Below are 21,805 nucleotides of genomic sequence, written 5' to 3'. Positions count from 1 at the left end.
ATTCAGAAATGGGATTTGCAGAAACTCTTCAGGCTTCTAAAAGCAAGTACAACCCTAAGGCAACTTTTCCAGCAAAATCCTACAAAAATGAATTTATAAAACATTCGTACACGCAGTGAAGTTTTTATAATCCAACACTACTCTATGACAAATGGTCCATTAAAACTTGCCACCTGGAACACATGACACATCACTAAAATGCAGTAACATTATATACACAGACTGTACGTGCAGGCATAGGACGTGAATCGTCTAGGATAAAATGCTTCCATAGCCATGCTGTGAAAGGAAAGAGTGTTAGAGAGGAAAAAAAAAAAATCAATATAAAGGACTCGTGGGACATTGAAAATTCTAACAGTACCAGGTGGCACTTCCAGGAATTTGGTCCTTCTGATGAAAGCAGACCGAGAAACAGCCACTAGCAATGATAGTTCACACAGTTATTTAAAAGAAGCTTCTGAATTAAAGTAATCTAGACAGTACTTCCTCATACAAAAAGATCAGGTTCAAGAAAGATGTTTTGAAAGCCCAATACTGAAATTCCATTTGTCCCTCTGAAAGATCACAAACGTCAACGCTAGAGCTCTGAGCAGCAATTGCTCAGCTCGGAGCTGTCGCTCAGCTGTCCCTGTGACGACAGCAAGCCCCTCTGCTCCCCTGGAGAAGATAACGGGAATTTTAATTACTGCCATTCATTCTGCTGACACCTCGAGTGCAACAAAGTTCTCCTCTAAAGAAGTACAGATGCCGACTTAAGATTTCAAGAACGAGTTTTCCCTCACGCATCTTTACATTTTTTTCCTACATTTATATTTAACCCTTGCTATTTCCCAGCTACATTTGTGAGCACGGGTTATAAGATGGCCATTGGAACTCTCTCCACGTAAGTGCAGAGCGAGTTTTGCAAGTCACCTCAGTGGGGAATCTCAGATATTTGTCAGGGACTAGCTTAGCCAAGTCTCATCCCAGAGAGTTAACTGCAAATACCTGTAGGCAAAGCTGCAGACGTGGTTTCTCATCTCTTTTCCAGCTGCTCCCAACAGCATACAAGATTTTAGTCTTGGAGGAAAATAAAGACAATGTTCTTTTAAGTGACTGGGTTTTGGTTTTGTTTAAATAGTATTCTGCATGCTGTTTTGAGAAGAATAATCGTGTTTCTGATCCTGCAGATTCTGAAACATCTCAAGGCCGTTCATTAGTCACAGGGTGCAGAAACGAGCCTGGGGATCAGAAAATATTTTCAGTTCCCTGATAAAAATGCATGAGACGATAAAAAGAGGAACACTTGGTGGTAATTCTTCCTGATGCTACTACAACACACAGACCACAGGAGTTATTTAGTGTAACCACATAGCAATGTTTTTCTCCAACCAGCTGGCAAATGGATACAGCTTGATAATCTCATAGTTTGCCCTTAGTTACAGCACATTTGGAACATCAGGTTGGATATCTGAGCAAAGAGATCATTCCTCTTTTGATACCCATCCATCATGAAATGTCATATCAGGAAATGTGAAAAAAGAAACTCATGCAATAGAAGAATACGTACACTAAAATCCAAAATGGCAGAAAAATGTATTTGGATAGATTTCAGAGTAATCACTTTGCTCAGAAATTTTATCGTAGACAAATAAGGGATATGAATCAATTGGAAATGCAGTTAGATTTCCCAGCCACAACGACAAAAACTTCTTCCTTTTAATATTAAGGATGCTGGCTTATGGCACAAGGAAAAAAATGGACCACTAGGCATGGAAGTTTAGGTTATGCAAATAAATTCATACAGAATATACGTATCAATAATACAATAGGAGTCTTCACAGAATACGTGAATAGATGACATTTTAAATCCCATGCTTGAACAAATAAAATAAAAAAGTTCACAGAAGAATAAGGCACAACAAATGAGAATGATCTCCTGTCCCAGGACATGAAGCCTAAATGAAAACTTGGAGTGTGGATTACCAACATCATGATGAACTGTAACACACACACACGCAAAAAAAAAAAAAAAAACACCAACAGAACAAATGTGTAGAGGAATAAAGTTCCTTATTCTGATATTACAGGATGTCCTGAGTAGGAAATCTATATTCAACCTAGAAGAGTCGGCCAGGGAAAAAGTTCCAAAACCAACATCCAAGGAGAACGCTTGGGAAGCTTTAATACTGAGAGGTTTCCAGTTCAACGTGGAGAACAAAACCTCATTTGCAACACAGTGAGAAAGATCTTCATATCAAGGAAAAGATGGTATTATGTGGAGAAAGACAAATTAACCACTGGTCTTAAAAAAGCAAAAAGGATGAAAGGAAACTTAAAATTTTGGAAGGCAGCATTAAACTCAGTGTTGGAAGAATTGCACTCCAAATTAAATACAGTTTCATTAATACCATAAATACTTAATGAACCTGGCCAAACTTACTGAAAAATGTCACACTGAACAAAGTACTTCAGAAGTATTTCAGAAGCCTCAAATCTGTCTAGAGCTAGCAGCTCAACAATTTCTGTGCAGGAAGTGATTTAAACCACTAAAAGAAGAGGCACAGGTGGAAAAAAACACAGTGCATGCCGAATGGTCTACTGCTGCTACATATAGTACTTAATAAATAATTTCCAGTCTCGGTATTTAATTTTTACAAATTGGATTTCTACTCACCTGAAATTCTTGATCAAGGACATCGTGTCTATTGTCATCCTGTATTCTCCAAGGATACTTAGTGAAGTAGAAAGGCCTCAATCCAGTAGAAAGGACAAAGAGTAGACTTGACTACTCTCAGAAAACACAAACCTATTTTTCTACTATAAATGTCCTTCTGTGCAGAGTTAGTGTTAAATGACTTATTATTATGAGGGCAAGAAGTGGTAGTGAGTCAAAGCCCTTTATTTCTGCATATTTTTCCAAGTCATGACCAAACAATGCTGAGCACCGACTGCCTTTCTGAAATGCACATTTAACAAAGGCAAGTCGTGACACAACTTTATCCATGCAATTTAGAGGCTTCTACAGGAAGAGTGTTCTCAATCAGTACACACACACACACACACAAACTCTGCCACGTATGGTGATTAAAAAGAAAATGATATAAATATAAATCTATAGCACTAATAACCTGTATTTACTTTGTTTAAACCATCATGCTATGGTGGTCAAAAGCTGTGAAGTCTTTATCATGCGCAGTGATTTAAGTCAAATTTCCTACAGGGACCAAATGACTCCGGGGGACTAATGGGATTATTGAAATCAGTATCTTGAATCCAGATGGGGCTGGTAAGGACAGTAAATCACTAGCATATAGCACCTGGATAGAGGGTTTTATGAAATATTAATGTAATCAATCCTTACCACAAAAGCCTCCAGTGATACAAGTTGCCAGTATCACTTGAGAAATCCAAGCCTTTTAAAGAAGTGTCAGAATTTGCTATTTATCTAACAGCTTATCACTCATAGCAGGCTCTATCAGGAAGAAATACATAGATGCTCAAGTTACTTGTGTTATGCGATACCAAATCTGCTAGATATAGGACATTTCACTTCAACAATGGGTAAGATTTTCTAGCATAACAGATAAGCAAAGCTAGAATTCAAGATGAAAAATCCACATTGTGATACTGGCATTAGAGCTATCTGTAGCCATTAGAGTGGTACTAAAAGTAATGAGATTTATACACATATTTCATAGCCGTATTTTCCTGTTGATACTAAAATTTGTTCCTGTTTAAGGCTTAACCAGCAGCATTAAAAGCCAGGTGAGAAAGTGGTGCTCTTAGTTCCAGCGAGATTTACTGTACCTTTACCTAACTAAAAATGAAGCATTCCCAAAAGCCACATCTGAAATAGAGGAATAACTCTTCCATCCTGCCAACTCTTCATTATTAGCTTAAATCATTCTAAACATTTTGCTGGCTATCTTCAGCACCTGGACTCCCATTTTAACATCTACTGGCTGCAGGACATGCAGATGGTGTAAGAAGAGGGATTTGGTTCCTGTAACCTTCAGCTCTCCTGGGCTCCAGGAAACAGAGCTTCTCTACTAACAATAGTGGACTGTATTTGTGCTCTGCCTCACTTTTACGTCAGATTCTTTAAATTGTAAAGTTTACCGATAAAAGTACAAAGTGATGGAAGCTAGTATCAACTTCCAATGCACATTCGTAATATTAAACTAAAAAAATGTGCCAGTAGGGGATTTCACTTCTAAAGCCCTTACATTTGGCAATCCATCTGATCGTATAAATGCTGCAATTTGTACTATGGACAGAAGATGAAACTTCTGTGGTGTCAGAAAGCAAAATGCTAGTTTTACTACGGGAAAGGAGCAGTGTCTCAGAAACAACAGCTCCCAGATGCCAGTGATATGAATATTAACCAGGCTACCTACCTCTGGCCCAAGGGTTACGGAAACGATTTCAATCGTTACCTGGTATTCCAGAAGAACTTCCAAATTCACTAACATCGGGATAGGTTATACAAGGCAAAGAGTATATTTGAGCAAATTACAAATACTCGATTTAACAGGGTGCAAAATTGCAGCATGAGTTATAATTTTGGTTAAAGTAAGCTCCATGTTAAAATTATAACCAGGTCTTTCAAAGTAGCAAACAGAGAAATGCCACGTTTTTAAGGTGTGTTCTGTACTTAGTGTATCTCAGATTTAAAGAAAGAAGTATTCACTTATTTACATCACAAAATTATTTGCCTCAAACATTTATCCAGACATACTATTCGTTTCCCTCTTTTTCCTGTAGAAGTCCTTTTTGCCTGTACAGTCACAATAAACTGTAGTTAAAAAAAAAATAGTTTTCTTGTTACTAATCAAAGAAAACAAACAAACAAAAAGAAATCCTCAAGGAGTTAACCTGAAGATCCTCTCTGTAGGAGAGCTCCTAGTGATTGACCAGATGACCACACAGACATTTACTGCCAGATTCAACTTCTATGTGTTTCCATATATCCCCACTGCAACTTAGAGATCCCGAAGGGCAGTGAAGAAGACTGCACAATCTCTGAAACATACTTCACCTCTGCAAAGCACCAGTGCCCTGCAAGGACGTTACATGGGATATTTTCTGAAAATATTCATTCAAGGCCATGCCGCAGCTTTACAGACATCTGATACAAGGACTGCGAAGTCAGCCCAGTCTTAAAGGTGTCTCCTGTTTCACTTTCTGCCCTTTCTTTATAAACAAAACTTCCTTAGATCCTGCATAGGTGAGAATTGCCCATACAAGAACACAGCAAGACGTGCACAGGATGAATCTGAACCCTATCATGACGACTGCGAATTCAGAATAAATCGACAGCAGAAAGGAAGCAACAGATGCTATTTGGACACAAAGGGTGATGTTTCAAGAACTACGGCCTTAGTACTAAGGGCATAGCTTGGACATCCAACTTGTAAGGATGGACACTGTCAGCTGCAGAATTCAGAGCATCAGATCTTAACAGTGTGGTCCCAGGTACTTTTTTTTTATTATTATTATTTAAGGGAAGGCTGGGCAGTGTATTAATAGCTTTACGCTGTCCAGAAAGGGAAACCTTTCTTTGAAAACTAACTCAAACTTCTAATCTCGAATCACAAACCCCTGCACAACACACAGTGCTGCCAGCTGGGCTCCAGTCAAAGCTGCCAATGTTTCGTCAGGCTGTTATGAAGTACATCAACATGTATGGCTGGGGTCCAAGGCATGTCCTAACACTTGCAGATCTCCACTTCCATATTAAACCGGGCTTAACACGCTCGGCGTGATGCAATGAGAAGCTGAATAAACTGTCAAGAGAAACAAACAACACGTGGGCATGCACAACTGGAAAAACAACCAGCAAGATGCAATAGTTTAAAAATAACACAGCAGAGAATGGGTTCGTCTATTGGAACTACACTTCCTTGGCTTTAAAAAAAATAAAATAAAAAATAGCACCACTTACTAACTTACTACTTACTAACTTACCACTTACTAACAGGACTAACTAGCAGGGCAAGAGCATTGCTTCAAACGCTTGGCAGCTCCTGGCCCATCCAGGACTGATGTAGAGAAGAAAACCCACCACTTAGGGCACATCTGTAACGCTTCTAACTTCTGGAAATTCCCAGTCATAATAAAAAAACAGAGGTTATGGGGGTAAGCTTGTGAACCTGGAGAAACCAAACTCTACCTAGGTTTCAGGTGAATACAGAAGGATGCCAGACCATTAAGGGATGCTAATATTGGTAAGCCACGTGCTGCAATGATTTGAAAGAAACTTCCTATGTAAACTACCCAAACTTACTACTTGCAAACATCCAACAGCTTAGGCTTCAGGAAAATTTGGGTTTAAAACCTGGAAAATTATGACATTTAAGCAACTGAGGGTTTGTGAACAGCTCGTGCTTAAAAAGAAGGGGCTTGTCTCTAGGAGCTTTTAGCATCTGAAATACAGCAAAACCATGACCCAGCGGGGTGAGAGTGGGCAGAAAAAACAGAGAGAGAAAGCACAATGGAGTGAAATTAAGGGCCACGGTGCATAGCGATAGAAAAGTTTACATTAGCAAATCTACTGCAGATTTGTCTAACGTTTTCAGCACATGGAAATAAGGCAGACCTGAAAGACAGACGCAATAAATCCATAAAAGAAAAACATTCTGCCAGTGAAGGAAAACAAAAGACTCTCGGCAGGTATTAATAGATCAGGGCTGCTTTTCGTCAATTTGAACAATTCTGAAATGTGAGCCAAGATTTTAGGATTACAAGTTGACACAGGCCACATACTGAATATTCTGCATTTTACGAGATTTATTATCCACCTATGGTAGCACAATGAAGGGAGAAAATAAATCCGCTTGCAAGCTTGCCACGTGATTTTCTTTGTGGTCGGGATCTGAACAACAATTTGCCTGCATCTTTCCCTGCCCAAAAGCAACACCAAAATCGTCACCGCTCTTCAGACATCCCACAGCAGCTCACACCAGCCCAGAGATAAAGCAGAGGGGCACACAGCCAACACATCTGAAAATCATTCTCATTAAAAGCCAGTTGACCTGCAAAATAATATACATTCGTTTCTCTAATCCATGTACACCCACGGACTCTTTTCAATAGTGTGAGCAACTTGCCATGGAGAAAGCCTTGCGAAAAAATGTTTCTTGATCTCTGACATCACCTGGAACCCATCTTCCCTTGCATCATGCCAACAGAAATCAGAGGCAGAACTAAAAGACTTCGTAATGACAGGCAAAGCTCTAACATTGTCTCGTATTTTCCCTCAGGCATCTTTTCAAGCAATGGAACAGAAAGGCTGTAAGAAAATGAAGGGGAACATTCGAGCTTTTACCTCTAAGGGGAGAGGAGGAGGGAAAGGAAATCAGTAAAAAACAAATCTGGCTGAGAAAGACAAAAGCTAATTAACTTTTCAGAACAGTAATAAGTGAATAATTACTCTTACACACCGAGAGTTACAAGTACCACAGACCATGGTATACTGCAAGTCTAGAAGTCTTACCTACCCAACAGCAGACAAATGTAAAAATCATTTTTACTACAGCCCCATTTGAATAGACTTAAAGGGAGGGAGTAACCTGGCAAGAAAGCAGAGTAGGGACAGAGCTAATGACATGTCTTTAAAGCAAGGAAGACAAGCTTCAACTTGATGCTGTATAACAGGAGAGCCAAGAAACGGATTTTCTAAAATGGGTGATGCAGTTAAAGCAGCAGGTAAAATGGGGATTACTCGCATGGGAATAAGGAGAAGAGGGTAGGGAGGGAGTGCTGGAGAGCACGGAGAAGCTGCAATCACCCAGCAGAGCGATCAGGCCTCTACCAGGAGGCTCTGTAAATCCTTCGGAAACAGGGACACAACTTCAGCAAAGAAAGGGGCAGCAACATGCGGGCACGGTTGGAATTTGGGGAGTAAAAGGGAACAGGAGGGAGGATTTACCCCATCCAAAGACGGTGATAGACACAGGGAATACACAACTAACATCACGAATGTCACAGCAAGCAAAACGTAACAGTAAAGCACCCAAGAGTTTCCAAGGAAAGAGGACTAATGCAGAGAGATGTCTGGAAATGACCCGGGTCTTAATTTCTGCCAGAAGTCTGTTTGTTCACTTGGGGCAAGTCATATCTGAGGCAGACATGCTGGGGAAGCAGGAACAACCTTGGGCACGATGATGGACTGCCTGGCACCTCTCCACATCAGGTCACACTCTCAGCCACCACAAGCCTCCCCGCTACCATGGCACGTCTTCAGCGGATTATTATTCCTTACCTAAAGTTATGAATAAATGAAACCACTGAGAGAGCTGAAAACCTGATGTAAATTTTAAAAACGTTAGCAGCATCGGTATTATCTGCATTGCAGTCCTCTCTTCAGGGTACAGAGGCATTTGCACATTTGCGTGTCGACAGCACTGACCGTCTGCTTCAAGTGTCTTTAATTTACCAATTTCTCCTCAGCGCATGAGAAAGCAGTAGGCTATTTTTGACAAAAAATATCTAAAAAGGGAATGCGTAAGTATCCATTTAGTGAGTGCTCGAATTTACACTTATTTTCTGCAGGAAAATGTCCTTCAAATGAATTGCGGGACTCACAGAACTGGATTAACAATGTTGTATATCAGACACCTGTCAAAATAACAGCATAAAAAGTGAGACTAAATATAATCTATGCCTTATTTGAATAGATACTATCTGTATTTAACAATTTGTTATAATGCAAATATTAGCTGACACTTATTAAAGTTTAAACACAAATCACTACATTGGTAATAATGTTCCTATGGATAATTGTTTTAAAAATAACACATTTAACTACTGCAATGTCCTCATTTCTGATTTAATAAGAAGCTTTGAATTTGCACTAGGAAGAAACTTGCAAATTTATGCCTCAGAAATGTTCTACCAGTGCTTCAACTCCAAACCAAACTGCAACCAAAGCCTACACTTCACATTTCCCTAACGACCAACTGGAGTGCCGCACGAAGCAGGACTCTTCAAGGACCATCTTTTAAATTGTATGCTTATCACAAGTCAGTGTCTCCTTGATTCGTACTGGGAAGAAGGGTCACTTCTCTCCAGATGCAGTTTCCAAAACACGCTCAATGTCACTTTCAATATTTAGGTTCAAAAATACTGTATTAAGAGCATAAACTCTCAGCTTTGTAGGACGGCTCTTTGATGTTCATTTTGCTGCATAAGGACCCCTGAACACACCAAGTAAATCTCAGAAAAGCTCACGGCGCATCCCTGCAAGGTTTTCTAAGGGATCCAAGAGGTACCCAGGCAGTCTTCTCCTCTAAGAGAAGTAATCACAGCGTAACTCCTGGGAAGCGTGCTATTGAAGTGAGAACTGCAATTCCTTAGCTCAGTTCTGTAAGTAAATCAGTCAACTGCTGAGACAGAAATGTTACTGGAAAGAAGAGAAGAACTGAACAGAATTCGGAACAGCCGGTATCATTCCGAAGAACAAGGTGGTAGATATCTGCACCTACAGAGAAATTTTCCAATTTTTTTTCAAGAAATAAACTGCCTTTCCATGCTTAAATCCCCCAGAATAATGAAAATAAAGAATGTTACATCAGAATCTCAAGACATTCTCTTTACACTAGATTTTTTTTAATATATATATATGTACTGAAGGATATGCTAGGAAATAGCTGTTAGAAGAAGTAACACAGAACTTGTTGTAACTGGTTCTGCTGGCCAAATATCAATGTCATTAGAAGAATTACCATTGCACTTCTGTGCACAAGAGCCTGAAATACCAGATATCACAAAATAAATACAAAGAATATTCAAAGTTTCAGTAAGAATTAATTCAGAAAGTAAGAATTAAAACCAGAGCTATTACGTTGAATCACATGCAGTTTGCACTGTTGCCTTCTTTTAAGGAGGCTACCAGATGGCATTATTATAATGCTCCCATTTTCCTTCAGAGTTCCTCTTTTCTGACAGAAGGCTTTATAATGAATTGTTGCAATCTGCAGCCGCATTCAGCTGATTACACCCTTACCGCCAAGTGTAACCGGAGCCACGCTAGGAATGTGGAAAGAGACCTGAGGAGCCAGAAAGTAACGCGGGTTGAGCAAGTGACAGGCATGCCCACGGAAGGCAGGACCCAGGACACTGCAACAGAGATGAAACCAGCAGCCTTCCGCTGCAAACAGGCTTGCAGGTGCCCAGTTCAACACTGGTACAGCATCAAGACCCTTGCAGTTTCCAGGTCCGTCCTGTAGATCACAAGGGAGCCGCATTTGGGATCATCGACCTGCCGGCCACTGGCAAGGAGCTGAGGGTTTTCATTTCCCATCGAGATCTGACAGCAGAGGGGCGATTAAAAGAAGCGAATAAAATACACTAGGGGAAAAAACGGGGAGCAGGAGATGAAGAAGAGAGAAGAGACTTCCCATAACAAAGCCGTTTTATAAGAAAAACACTCTTACCTTGCAGCACTTTTCAAAGGAAGCACTTGAAAGTGGTACAGGAGCTGCAGCCTGTACCTTAATCACCATCTCCTGCTCCCAGTTTTGTGCTTGTATCTCCCGGACAAAAGTTAGAGGTGGTGATCTTACAACCTGCCACGTCTTTAAGTTTTCCTACTATCTTGTCTTCTCAGAGAGCAGCCTGTACTTAAGATTTATTCCCTGCAAGCAAAACTCTTTTTCAAGTTCAATCTTGCTTAATGAGTTACTTTTTATTACGTGAAGCTTTTTAATGCGTTGTTTGTTCTGTCAAGCCCAAGTAACTGCTGACATCCTAATCATAGGGCTCCTTGGAAATTTTTTTTTGGTTTGGTTTGGTGTGATTTGTTTAAAAGCAATCTTTATACTTGTCTGCAAAGCACCTATATAACATTTAAACCGTTTTAATATAGAAATAGCCTGCTTGCATTTTAAATACTGTAGAGCGTACAATATATCAAACTTTCTTCTTCATACTTTATTACCTCTCAAATGTGAATTTAACCTTTCTTTTTTGACGTGAATGAGATAGCTACTGTGAGCAGCACCAGCTTTCTTCATCAGTTCTTTCCAAGTCCTGAAGAAGGATTAGCTACCTAAAAAGCAGCCACCCATCTCCCTCTCTCGAGTAGGAAAGCTGCTGGTACCGTAGGCATATATAAAAATCAAATTCTATGGGGAAACAGCTTCTACAGCCAGCTAGAATGTAGCACACCATGTTCTTGCATTTATTTTGTCAATAACTTTGCCCTCCCCTTTCAACTCCTATTCCTCCTACAGGGAAAGGGAATGGCTCTGCGCAAGCAAAGAACAAAAAATAGAGGAAGTTTTGCTGAACTGATTTAATTATTCCAAGAAAATGCAACTGTAAATCCTGGTCATATGCATGCATGCTTCCAAACATTCAGAACAGTTGCGTTAAATAGTTACCCAGGAGCTTGGTTCATGCTACCAAGCAAGCAAATATTTTAATATAATTTTTGTCCTTCACTTTATTCTTGATTGCTCTTTGCCTGACCTCGTTATTTCTCAGAGATTTTAGCTCCACTAAGCTTGTCAGATTATGCTACAAAGGAAGCTCAGTAATTGCTTTGTTTCTTTAAAAGCTACAGCAATCATAGGTGGCAATACTTTCTTTGTAATATTTTCTATATTAAACAGCAAATCTATAAAGTAAGATTAGTTCCTTGCGGAAGTTTTTCAGTCACGCGAAATATTTTCTACAGCTGCTGTCCAGTTCAGCTCTCTTATATCGTGCCATGAAAGAATCAAGAAGATTATGTTAAACTCGATATAAATACTTTTTTTTTTTTCCTGAAACATGGAAATGTTCTTCAGAAACCCCAGTTCTGCACCGCACGGGTGTCACAAGTATCATACCGATACCATCACTCCTTATGTGCAACAGGAAACATAACTAATTCCCAACACCTCTCGAAAACGAAGCTCGTCTACACAAAAGACAAAGTTTCGTGAAGACAGAGCTTCTCCAGGCCTCTGCTGAAGGATAACCCAGCGATGAAAACAAATAAATCCATGCGATTCCACATACATGAAACAGGATTGAATCATCTCTGTTGCATATCACAGAAATCATCTTATCTGAACATTATCAAACGCCAGATTTACTGAAATGCAGAATGACTATTTAAAAGCCATGCCAGAAAGAGGGAGGAGCAAATTAAAAACTCAAAATGCAGGTAAACAACAGGGAGACAAAAGTTGGGTAGCTTCAGTTGCTGTCTTTTCGCGATGGAAGTGAGGACTCGGAGCTCACTCCCAGGCCCTCGTCCTGTCCTGAAGGTAGCTGTGGAAACCAAGGAGCTGGCTGGCAGGCTACGCTCATCTCGATCTCACAGAGCAGAACCGAAAATGCAAGCACTTTGACTGAGCATCTACCGTATTGCTGGGATGAGAAGGCTTTCACAGCAGCTGCCACTGACTGGATGCCTGTTTCTAGCTTATTCATGCCTATTATCATAAAAAGGACAAGGAAAAAAAAAAAAAAAAAAGGAAGAAAAAAGCTAGACTTCAGCATCCTCCATAGTTAGGCCAAAGAACAGCAGGCACGAGCAGTCACTGGGGTTGACCTTAAATGGCTAACTCTGGTTTCAATAAAACCCTGCTGGTACCTTTGACCAGGCAACCTAGCAGTGCTGCAAGGAGATAAATCAGCAAGCGAGTGCAGGACTTTATTCCAAGAAACGCACAGAAAGGTGGTTAAATGAAGGATTTGCAGCACTGCTGTTGCTTCTGCTCACCAAGGACTCTTTATCACTCCAGCCTTACAAAGCTAACCCACGCTGCCGCATATTCTACGGTTTACAGGGATTATTTGCCAGGTACAGTCTCCGCATACGAACACGTTAATCATTAACTCATTCTCTGACCCTGCTCTTCACATGCATTGCAGAAAGGTGAGTAATAGAGCAAAACTCCTGCTCCGACTCAGATTTGCTTTCCCCTCCCTCTGTTGTTGCAGCAGGGGAGGCAGGACTCCAGGCTGAGACACAATAAACAGAGACCACATTCCAACACCAAGGTGTGCCAGAAACCCCAGACCTCCCAGCCAAAGAAGTATTGTAACACATTCCCCCTCATTATTATGCAACATTACAGTCTTCCAGGGCGGGCAGGGCAATTTCACGGTGAGAAGCCAACCCCTGCTCTCTAGCACCCTTGGCAGGAAAGGTTTTTGTTTCAGAATCAAAAAGCTACAGCAGCAAGACCCCTGCGTGGTTAAGCTGTATCATAACACTGGCATTATTTAGCACCTGTCCACACGTGCATACATTTTGTGAACTGTGGTCTTAAAAGCATAATGACAGCTAAGCCCTCTGTTTATTCACTTTTCACCATTCTGCAGGAGAACACTTAAAATGATTCATGTTTTCTAGAAACCTGCGTAATTTCTGATTCTCAGCAACGTAGATGCCCAGTTCCTAGCAAATGCCTGAGCAATCAGCATACATAACTCACTTTCAAAATCTCCAAGGTTACAACTTCATTCTCCCAGTCAGAAAAAACTCACAAAACATTCAGTATGTTTAGACATAAGAAAATACTGGCTTGAAATAAATGCCACCCTGGTTACAAAGTCCAGCACAAAGCACTTCAAAATGCATTTGTATTTTTCATCACCTTATTTGTCTGCTTCCTTTTCTTTTCTTTTTTTTTCTTCCCTCAGACAGCAAACAGACAGGAGCACAAATATCTTGACAATCTGCTACAGCTTCATATGCCAGAGCACTGAAAGTGCAATGTAAGACACGACATACCTGCATGACACCTGGTAGAATGGATATCCTGGTGGAGGAAGAGAGTTTGAAAACCCAGACTGACTTGACATCGCCTTCAGGTCTCGTATCCGCTTAATTCCCTTCTGTATTCCACATGTCAAGCCCTTACCAAAAACCCACACGTGCTCGCAGCCATCCGCGCCTCTGCCCAAAAGCTGACTCAAAAGAAAACCCCAGGCGCCTTCGAAGGGCTGAGAAATCCTGCCTGCGGATCCAACTGCTTCCTCGGCCGTGCAATTCCTCGGAGCCAACACCCTCGTGACATCACGTACTCCAAACCCACCCTCACGCAGCTGCCTGCGTTGGAGCAAAGCAGCCGGAGCTGCAAGGCAGCCGGAGCTGCAAGGCGTTTCGGGCAGCAGCAGCAGCCCCGCGCTGGCTGGCGGGCGGCCAGCAGGCAGCACAACTTGGTGCCACCGCCGCAAATCCCTCTATCAGCTAACGAGGAGCATTGCCCGGGTAAGAATTCCCTTGGAAATGCAGATCCGTGACCTTCAGCTCAGCGCCAAGGATTTCCTCTGCGATTTTCAGTGAAATGTGTGAAGCGATGAGTCCCATTGTTTGTGAAGCAACATCAGCCTGTGTTTCTGCACTTCACAGGAGTCAGGAAAAGCACACCGAGCGTCCCCTGCTAATAAAGGACGATCCCACCAGCCCCTTGACCACGGGAAGGATGGGAGCTGGGATCTTAAACCACATTACTTAAGCTACCGAATACAGAAATAAAATTCTGTGCATGTGTTTCCCTACTGTTTTACCACAGTTCAAATCAAAAAAAAATAATCAAAAGCAAGATTTCTTTTGATAAACAGCACTAAGTGACATGAAAGTTGATTTTGTGCACGACTTCCTCAGGAAGGGCAAAGACAATTAACAAGCAGGAAGATGTGTGAGGAGCCACAGCAGCCTAGTGCATGGCAAATGCCAAAGAGAATTACATGATTACCTACCTGCACAGCTCCTGGAGCAGGGAAGGCATGCACTGCCCTCACATGAAGGCTTGCTAACTTTTGGCAACACATTATATAGGACGGGTTTAAAATCTGTTTTGTTATCTGTGCTAAGTGCATGGGAGAACATGAACAAGGGGCATTTAATACATCCTCACCACGACACGTTATTTACGTTCTCAAACTGAACCAGTTTCACTTGGTTTGTCACAAGTTTCCCATAAATATCTCAGTTGTTAGGAAAACAGCGCAAAAATCTGTCACCGTTCAAGGTAACTTCTACAATCTGGCACAGGGGAATGGGAACTGGTTCTCCTACCCTAAATGTGCCTGAAATTTTGAAGTAAATCTGATCTCAGTGAAACCTTCAGTTTCTTGTTTCGTGTAACCCCGCTATTTTCATAGGGTTTGAACAGCGCTGTGATGCTTTCCATTGCTAACCAGTATTTGTCAAGGTGTAAAAAAGGGCACTCTACTTTTTTTAAACACAGTATTTGCATTTCACAAACAGGCCTTCTGGAAACTGCGAACTTCCTTCTGAAAACTTCTTCCCTGGGAGGACAAACCACTGCCACCAAGCCGTCCTGCTGCACCCCTGCGCAAGGCTGCCGCCAGCTGCCCCATCCCAAAGCGCTTCAGTTTCTTTCTTCTCCACTCATTCGGTGCCTGCTTAGCAGCAATAATGCCTGCATTAATGCGGTCAGCCAAAATTTCTCATCTCAGAATAGCTTTTGGTAGCCCCAAGCAGGATTTCAGGGGGTGTCCATTTGCTTTGCCAGCTGACCAGCAGGGTAACATCAAGCCAGCTCCTGAAGAAGGACGTGCTCCCGGCCTGCTACGCCACCCCGCAGGAGTCACCGTGCCACCGAATGCCCGGCTTGTCCACACAATAAGGAAAATCCTCGCTGACAGCAGAGGAATGATGGGAGGCTGCATTTTTTTGTAATTAAGTACTGAAATCCCTTGATTAAAGTGTTATGAAGGGATAATACAGCTGTTGTATTTGAGGGAAAAGATGCGTGGGAATCTTGGGAACAGAGGTTTCTTCTCGTCCCCTCCTCCTAGCTCCGACACAACAGAAGCGTTTTTGGGCTGAGATTTCTATTTCAATATAAAAGCCATTTACATTTTAAAACGCAGTAGAACCTACTGAGTTTTTAAGCAGGTGGACAGCATTAAGTAGCATTTAAACATGGCAATATTTGAGGCAAATAGGCAGGCAAAACTGGATTTCCAGGAGCAGAACCCATTTGTAAGCATCACACAGCAGCTGGCGATTGGGAAACGGGAAGGGAATGTGTGGCACAAGAGGGAGCAGGGAGGGGAGATGAGAAAAACTGGTGAAGACCACAGGGAAAACCTCCGGAGAGTGATACCCACAGTTACCAGCTGCCCCTTTGGCTTCTTGGCACGTGCAGCTGGGTTACAGCTGGGAGCCCTCACCTGCTGCAGCATTTAATGCTGCTGGGTGAAAATGGCTGCAATGCAAGAACTGAGGTGTGACTGCAGCTAAAAAAGCAGGGACAGTCTGAAAGACTGGAGGAGAGGAAGTACTCGATTAAAAAAATATATAAGAAAAAAAAAAAACACATTAAAAAGGTCGCGACTGGTTTCTGGTACTTCAGACAAGTGCCATCCTTGGTAAACCGACCAAATTATTGCAATTTGAAAAGGCAGATTGAAGGAGAAACTGAAACCAACCTCATTACTGGAATCTAAATTAACTTCATAAAATCTAGATCAGAAGCTTCATCAAACCTCGACACGCTGCACGCAGTTATGTGGCGATATATCAAAAGGCATATAAAATGGTCAGATTTGTGAAAAAGCTGAATGAAGTGTCATGCAGAAATTACTGTAATGCCAATATCATAAATGACTAATTTACCCCCGGACAAACTGTTTTATTCCATATTTTCCCCATCTGATAAGAAATATATTACAGACACTAAAATAGACGAAAAAAATATTAAAGGAAATGTAGGAAAAACCCTCACACAGAGTTTGAAATTAGAAAAACCCTTACAAAGAAAATATTACAAAGATATCTGATATAATGAATGGTACTTAAAAGAATGGATTTTTTTTTTTCCCTTTCTGTACAAAACACAGTGATAGGGAAACATTCACCAACACTGCAGAAGAATGGTAAATTCAGAACTGATGAAGGACACTATGGCCCAAAACCCCAACCTCATCCAGAAACATGGCTTTCTCTTCTTCCTGAGGCAGACCAGCGGGTTCAGTGGTAACGCAGCTCTGGACTCCTACCTTCTTGTTGAAATAACTCAACTAAAGGTATTTGCAGCCCGGTTTCCTCAGAGCACTGAGGGGATCCCTGCCACACGAGGAGGAGCAGAACACGCGGGCTTCTTGCTGCTTTCAGGCAGGTCACCCCGTGAAAAACAAAGAGCTTACCTTTCAGTAGCTTCCCATCCCTGCAGCCCCCACGGCCTATTTCCATCATGCTGTCTCCTGGTAGCCCCAGAAGCCTATTTACAAGCTTATTCAGCTCGACAGTCCCTTTGGCCAGCAAGCAGACGGATGCCTGCTACCCGGCCTCAGCCTCCGGCAGCTCCGCATCGCTCCCAGCAACATCTGTACGCCAACATCCAGAGGTCAGAGAGCAAGCAGCAGCTGGCTGAACAGCTACTTTGTGGTCTTCGCAAAGAAACAGGAGGTTCCCCTTGATTTCTCCATACCCTCCCTGTCCATATGCTGCTGTTCCCCGAGTATGCCCAGTGATCGCGATGCAGAACTGACTCAACAGGCAAAATTCATAAGGAAAGCAAGGATATCCTCTTAGTTTCTCAAGCTTGTCCATTTGTTGTTTATTTTTAGAAGGAAGCATGGAGTGTAAAGCCGCTTTCTCAAACTGGAACACAACCTTGGCATCTCTCCTGACATAAAAAGAAGTGAAATCTCCTTTAGAAGGAGCCTTAGATTCACAGCTGGCCCCGTGTTAGCCATTGAAAGGCTAGAGATCAGATGGAAAAGTACTAAAAAAAAATGAGAAATTTACTCCTTCCTTGGCACGAGATGAACACTCCCCTGCCTGCGAGCAAATACTAGCAAAGAAACAACACATGAGTTTGAGTCCCCAGACAGCACGCAGCCCCCCGTCACCTATCCCCACGAGCCCGTCTTCGCTCCCCCCAGCCAGCAGCAGAGGAGGAGCCCAGCACCAGCTGGGAAAGGAAAAGCTGCTGATAACGAAGCCTCTCAGGGGCAAAATGCCCACTTTTTTATTCCTTTCACACAGTTTAAAGAGGGAAAAACGTGTTCCCAAAACTTCATTTTCTAGATGTGAGAGCCTGGAACAGGGCTCAGCTTTCAGCTGCCCCTGCACCACTCACGCTGCTGAGGAGCACAGCATCAGTGAGGCTGGAAAAGATCCCAGCTCATCTGGCCCAGCCATCGCCGTACCTCCAGTGTCACTAAACCCATGTCCCTAAGGAGCCATTCACCACCGCCTGGCCACGCAGCCTTGCTGGTTACCAGCCCTCAGAGCAGAACAGACAGCCTGCAGCTGCTGCTGGAAAGTGAGAGGGTCAGGGCTTCACAGCTGCAGCAGCAGGCACCGGTGACACAGCATTTCATCAGCCCCGTCTGTTCAGCCTGGCCTTGGGAGGAGGTGGCTGAAGGACTCGGCACCGCACCGAGCCCAGGGGCTGCCGCCTGCAATGCGCCGCGAGAGCTCAGGTCGGGCGCAGCAGCCTGGCACGGGAAGGCTGCAGCACTCCCGCGCCTGAAAGCCGGGGCTCTCGGCGCTGCAAGGCTGAGAATCTGAGCCAGCACCGCGGCTGCCCGGAAAAAGGGGAGAGAGTTCCAAAATAAAGCCAGCAAAAATGAACAAAAACCCCTCAGGTGGCCCAAAGCAAAGCAGAGCCCCAGCCCGCTCCTGGCAGAACTTCACCAAAATTGACCGATCTGTGCCAGCTCCGGGTGGCAAAGATTTTTAAGACACGCACCAGGTACTGAGCATCTTCAAACACAATTTGGGAGCGAGCACTGCATTTTCTGGGCTCTGCATTTAAAAAAGAAGAGTGTAAATCCTGTGTGCTGCAGATTCAGCAGCTATCCCACATTTCTGTTCCAAGAGAATGACAGAATCCAATTCCATTCTCGCGCTGCACGAAATAATTCCTGATTCTTACATCGCAAATAACTCTCCTAAATAACAACCACACGTTTCTGAAGGCATTATTATATACACATATATACATAAATAAATAAATAAACCAGCACCTGAAATGGGATTCTTACATAAAAATGAGTTATACTGGATCGAGATGAAAACCTGCCTCCAGGTGACATTAAAACACTGAACAGAGAACCAAGGAAAATAATTGAATAAAAAAAAAAAAAATGAGACAGAAAGAAACTTTAAAAGAACAGATTTCTAATAAAAGCTAACAGGAAATGTAATATTTAATCGAGTACGGATGCATGCAAATTGCACTGAAGTGATTAAGTAAATAGAGCCACCAGGAACATATGTAGGAGCCAGAATGCTGATATTACAGCGGGTTTTAAAATAACTTGTCATTTAGAAGAGAGCCCCTGGTTTCCCTCTCCCATGACCCACATGAATTTTAATTTATTTGAGCTACCAGAACGCACTAAGTTTGTCTCTCCAACAGCTACACCCCTCATTAATACCCACTAACCAGATGCCTGCCTAATGGCATCCAAACGTTGCTTTGCTACCCCTGCACGGAGCTGCAGGGTATCTGCTGGGCCTCTCCCAGGACTGCAAATAAGGCGGGCCGAGTCTATCTTTGGGCTTCAGGGTAAACCAGACAAAGTCCTGTAAACCAGAGAACTGTCACACAGCATCCTTTGTATCTGCAAGGAATTTTATGGCAACAGCCCCGGTAAATTCATAGCGATACGGATGACCTATTCATAATTCTTACCAACAAATCAGCTGTGGCTAATGCCTTGACAATCGTTCGGATGAAATACCAGCTCACGGAGAAGTCTTACGGAGAAAAATGAAGCACTGGTGTTTCGCTTCGTAGTCTGCAATTTCTTTAATTCGGCATGGCTCAAAAGTGCAAGGGTAGAAAGAGACCGTAGGGTGTACAAACTCCTGAGGTCAGGGTGATAAATGAAAGCACTTCCAAAATAAGCTCTCCTAATTAAGGCGTCTAAGCCAGAGCTGGCTTGCATTCAGTTAATATCACTGTTGCAAGTAATCTGAAATATTCTCGATAAACTATTTTTAGTATTGACTCCAGCATATTAAAATCAGTTCAAGGTCGCTAAGGAATGAAAAAAATTCAAGCTCAGACACGGGATGGATAGTAAATTCATCACTAAACCCGCAAAAAAAAAAATGGAGAACTCCATATTTAAATCAGTCCAAGGTTAAGTGTTTGTTTGTAACTGTTGTCTTAATACATTACAATCTGAGCAGTAAAAAAGAAAGACACCAAACACATCGTTCGGTTCTACTTACTCGTCCCCACAGGCACACCTGGACTGCTACAGGCAGGGAGCTGCCTTTTGCTTAGAAGACAGAAATGCTGTGCAAGAAGTTTTAATCAAGCTTTTGTCACCCCAGCCTCCTTGTAGAAATATTTCATTTGCTTAATTAGGCAGGTGGTGCTTCTTACTGTACTTTTATTTATTCGGTACACTCAAGAATTTTCATTTGCTTAGCCTAACTTTTCCATTTGCTAGGTGCATTCACGTGCCTCTAAACGGCAACTGGGCACTACAGACTGAACAAGATAAATCTATTCCCTCCTCTGAATCTCAAATATTCACACTAGTCTTTTTAAACATTCAGCTGTTTAAACTCCCCATTCTGTACTGGCGTCAGAACTTATTTTATTTATTTAACTTTGGCACATGTCACTTTGATCTCAGGAAAAAAAAATAATGCTAAGGAATCCTTTTAATTCAGTTATGCTATTTTGGTTTCCATTATCGTACACTACCTTGAAATGGAAGAAACTAAGATTAAGCATGAAATCATACAACATACAATATACATTTTAATCACAGTCAGGCTGTTAAGGACCGAATAGGCTGCACAGAACTGTGCGAGAACTGGGATTTATGGAAAGCCAAACAATGAAATACCTGCAGGCACCTACCTTCCCAGCTTGGGTGGCTGTGTGCAAAAGAAGAAAGGCATATGCTTGGCGAGGACACAAAATGCAGCTCTGTGCAAAAATAAAGCACACAGCCAGGATGTCCCTTAAGCCATACGCTGACGTGCATACACAAATAAAATAATTGATTATGTCTGGATCATCTCCTCAAGGCTGGGAAATGATTCATGCTTACAAAACCTCAGGAACCTCGGATATTCACCAAAAAAGCTTCATTTTCCTTCTTAAGAACTAAAAGGATAAAAACACAAAAAAGTAGACTCAAACCTGAATAACATCTCTGACTTCCCACTGTCAGAAAGAGCAAGATATTTTCTGAGATAAGGCCTGATTTCATTCATAGCTCAGCTTCCGACTGCTAGAGCAACGTAATGACTTCAGAAGGCATTACAAATACTTCCAATCTTCATCCCTCCTAATAAAATCTACTTAAACTTTTTGAAATAATGACAATATTTATTCACTTTGATAAGAAGCAATCATCGATTTGAAGGCAAAGTCCACAACGATGGAGAAACGATCCTACCCTTCGCATCGGGGTCCTTCACGGGGTGGAAAGTGAGCACAGGCGGAGACTGGGCGCTAGCAGCGTGCGCCAGGAGTGCCCAGCACACATCGCCCCAACTATTTCAGATAGCAGCACTCAGCTCCCAGGCAGGTATTCTAATCACAACTAATCACAAAACAAACTTTGGAAAACGTGGCACTGAATCAACACCGTGCTTTTAAAGTGACAGCATGGAAAAGCCCAAAGGGCTCGCAAGAGAGCGGTACAAACCCCAGGCGTTATCTGAGGCATTCAGCACACAAAACGCAGGAAAAAACAGAGGGTTTCAAACAGAGCATTACAAGCTATTTGCCAGGGCTGAACACCAACACATACCTAAGATAATATTTTTGCATAGCAGTGTTTACAGACCATCAGCTTCAGTCAGCCATTAACCATGCTCATGATTAAGCAGAAGCATTCAGAAGGATTCAAAAGTGAAACACGG

General features: G+C 42.3%; 1 protein-coding gene across 12 annotated transcripts in view; it reads right to left on the bottom strand.

Annotated features, from left to right (window-relative positions):
• The window catches only part of PLEKHA7 (pleckstrin homology domain containing A7), a 133,047-nt gene that overhangs the window by 76,969 nt on the left and 34,273 nt on the right, over window positions 1-21,805 (bottom strand). For 2 of the 12 annotated variants that reach the window (XM_072039297.1, XM_072039302.1), the window contains exon 1: window positions 13,715-14,150. The exons of 9 other annotated variants lie outside the window; for them this stretch is intronic. In XM_072039297.1, coding sequence (XP_071895398.1) covers window positions 13,715-13,785 — 71 coding nt within the window. In that variant the 5' untranslated portion in view covers window positions 13,786-14,150. Of the gene's footprint in view, window positions 1-987; window positions 1,035-13,714; window positions 14,151-21,805 lie in introns of those variants that run through there. One more of the 12 variants, XM_072039298.1, reaches the window with a different exon arrangement.

This window comes from Anas platyrhynchos, chromosome 5, assembly GCF_047663525.1.
Source record: "Anas platyrhynchos isolate ZD024472 breed Pekin duck chromosome 5, IASCAAS_PekinDuck_T2T, whole genome shotgun sequence".
In the NCBI taxonomy this organism is placed as follows: Eukaryota; Metazoa; Chordata; class Aves; order Anseriformes; family Anatidae; genus Anas; species Anas platyrhynchos.
This window is presented reverse-complemented; position numbering and strand designations above follow the sequence as displayed.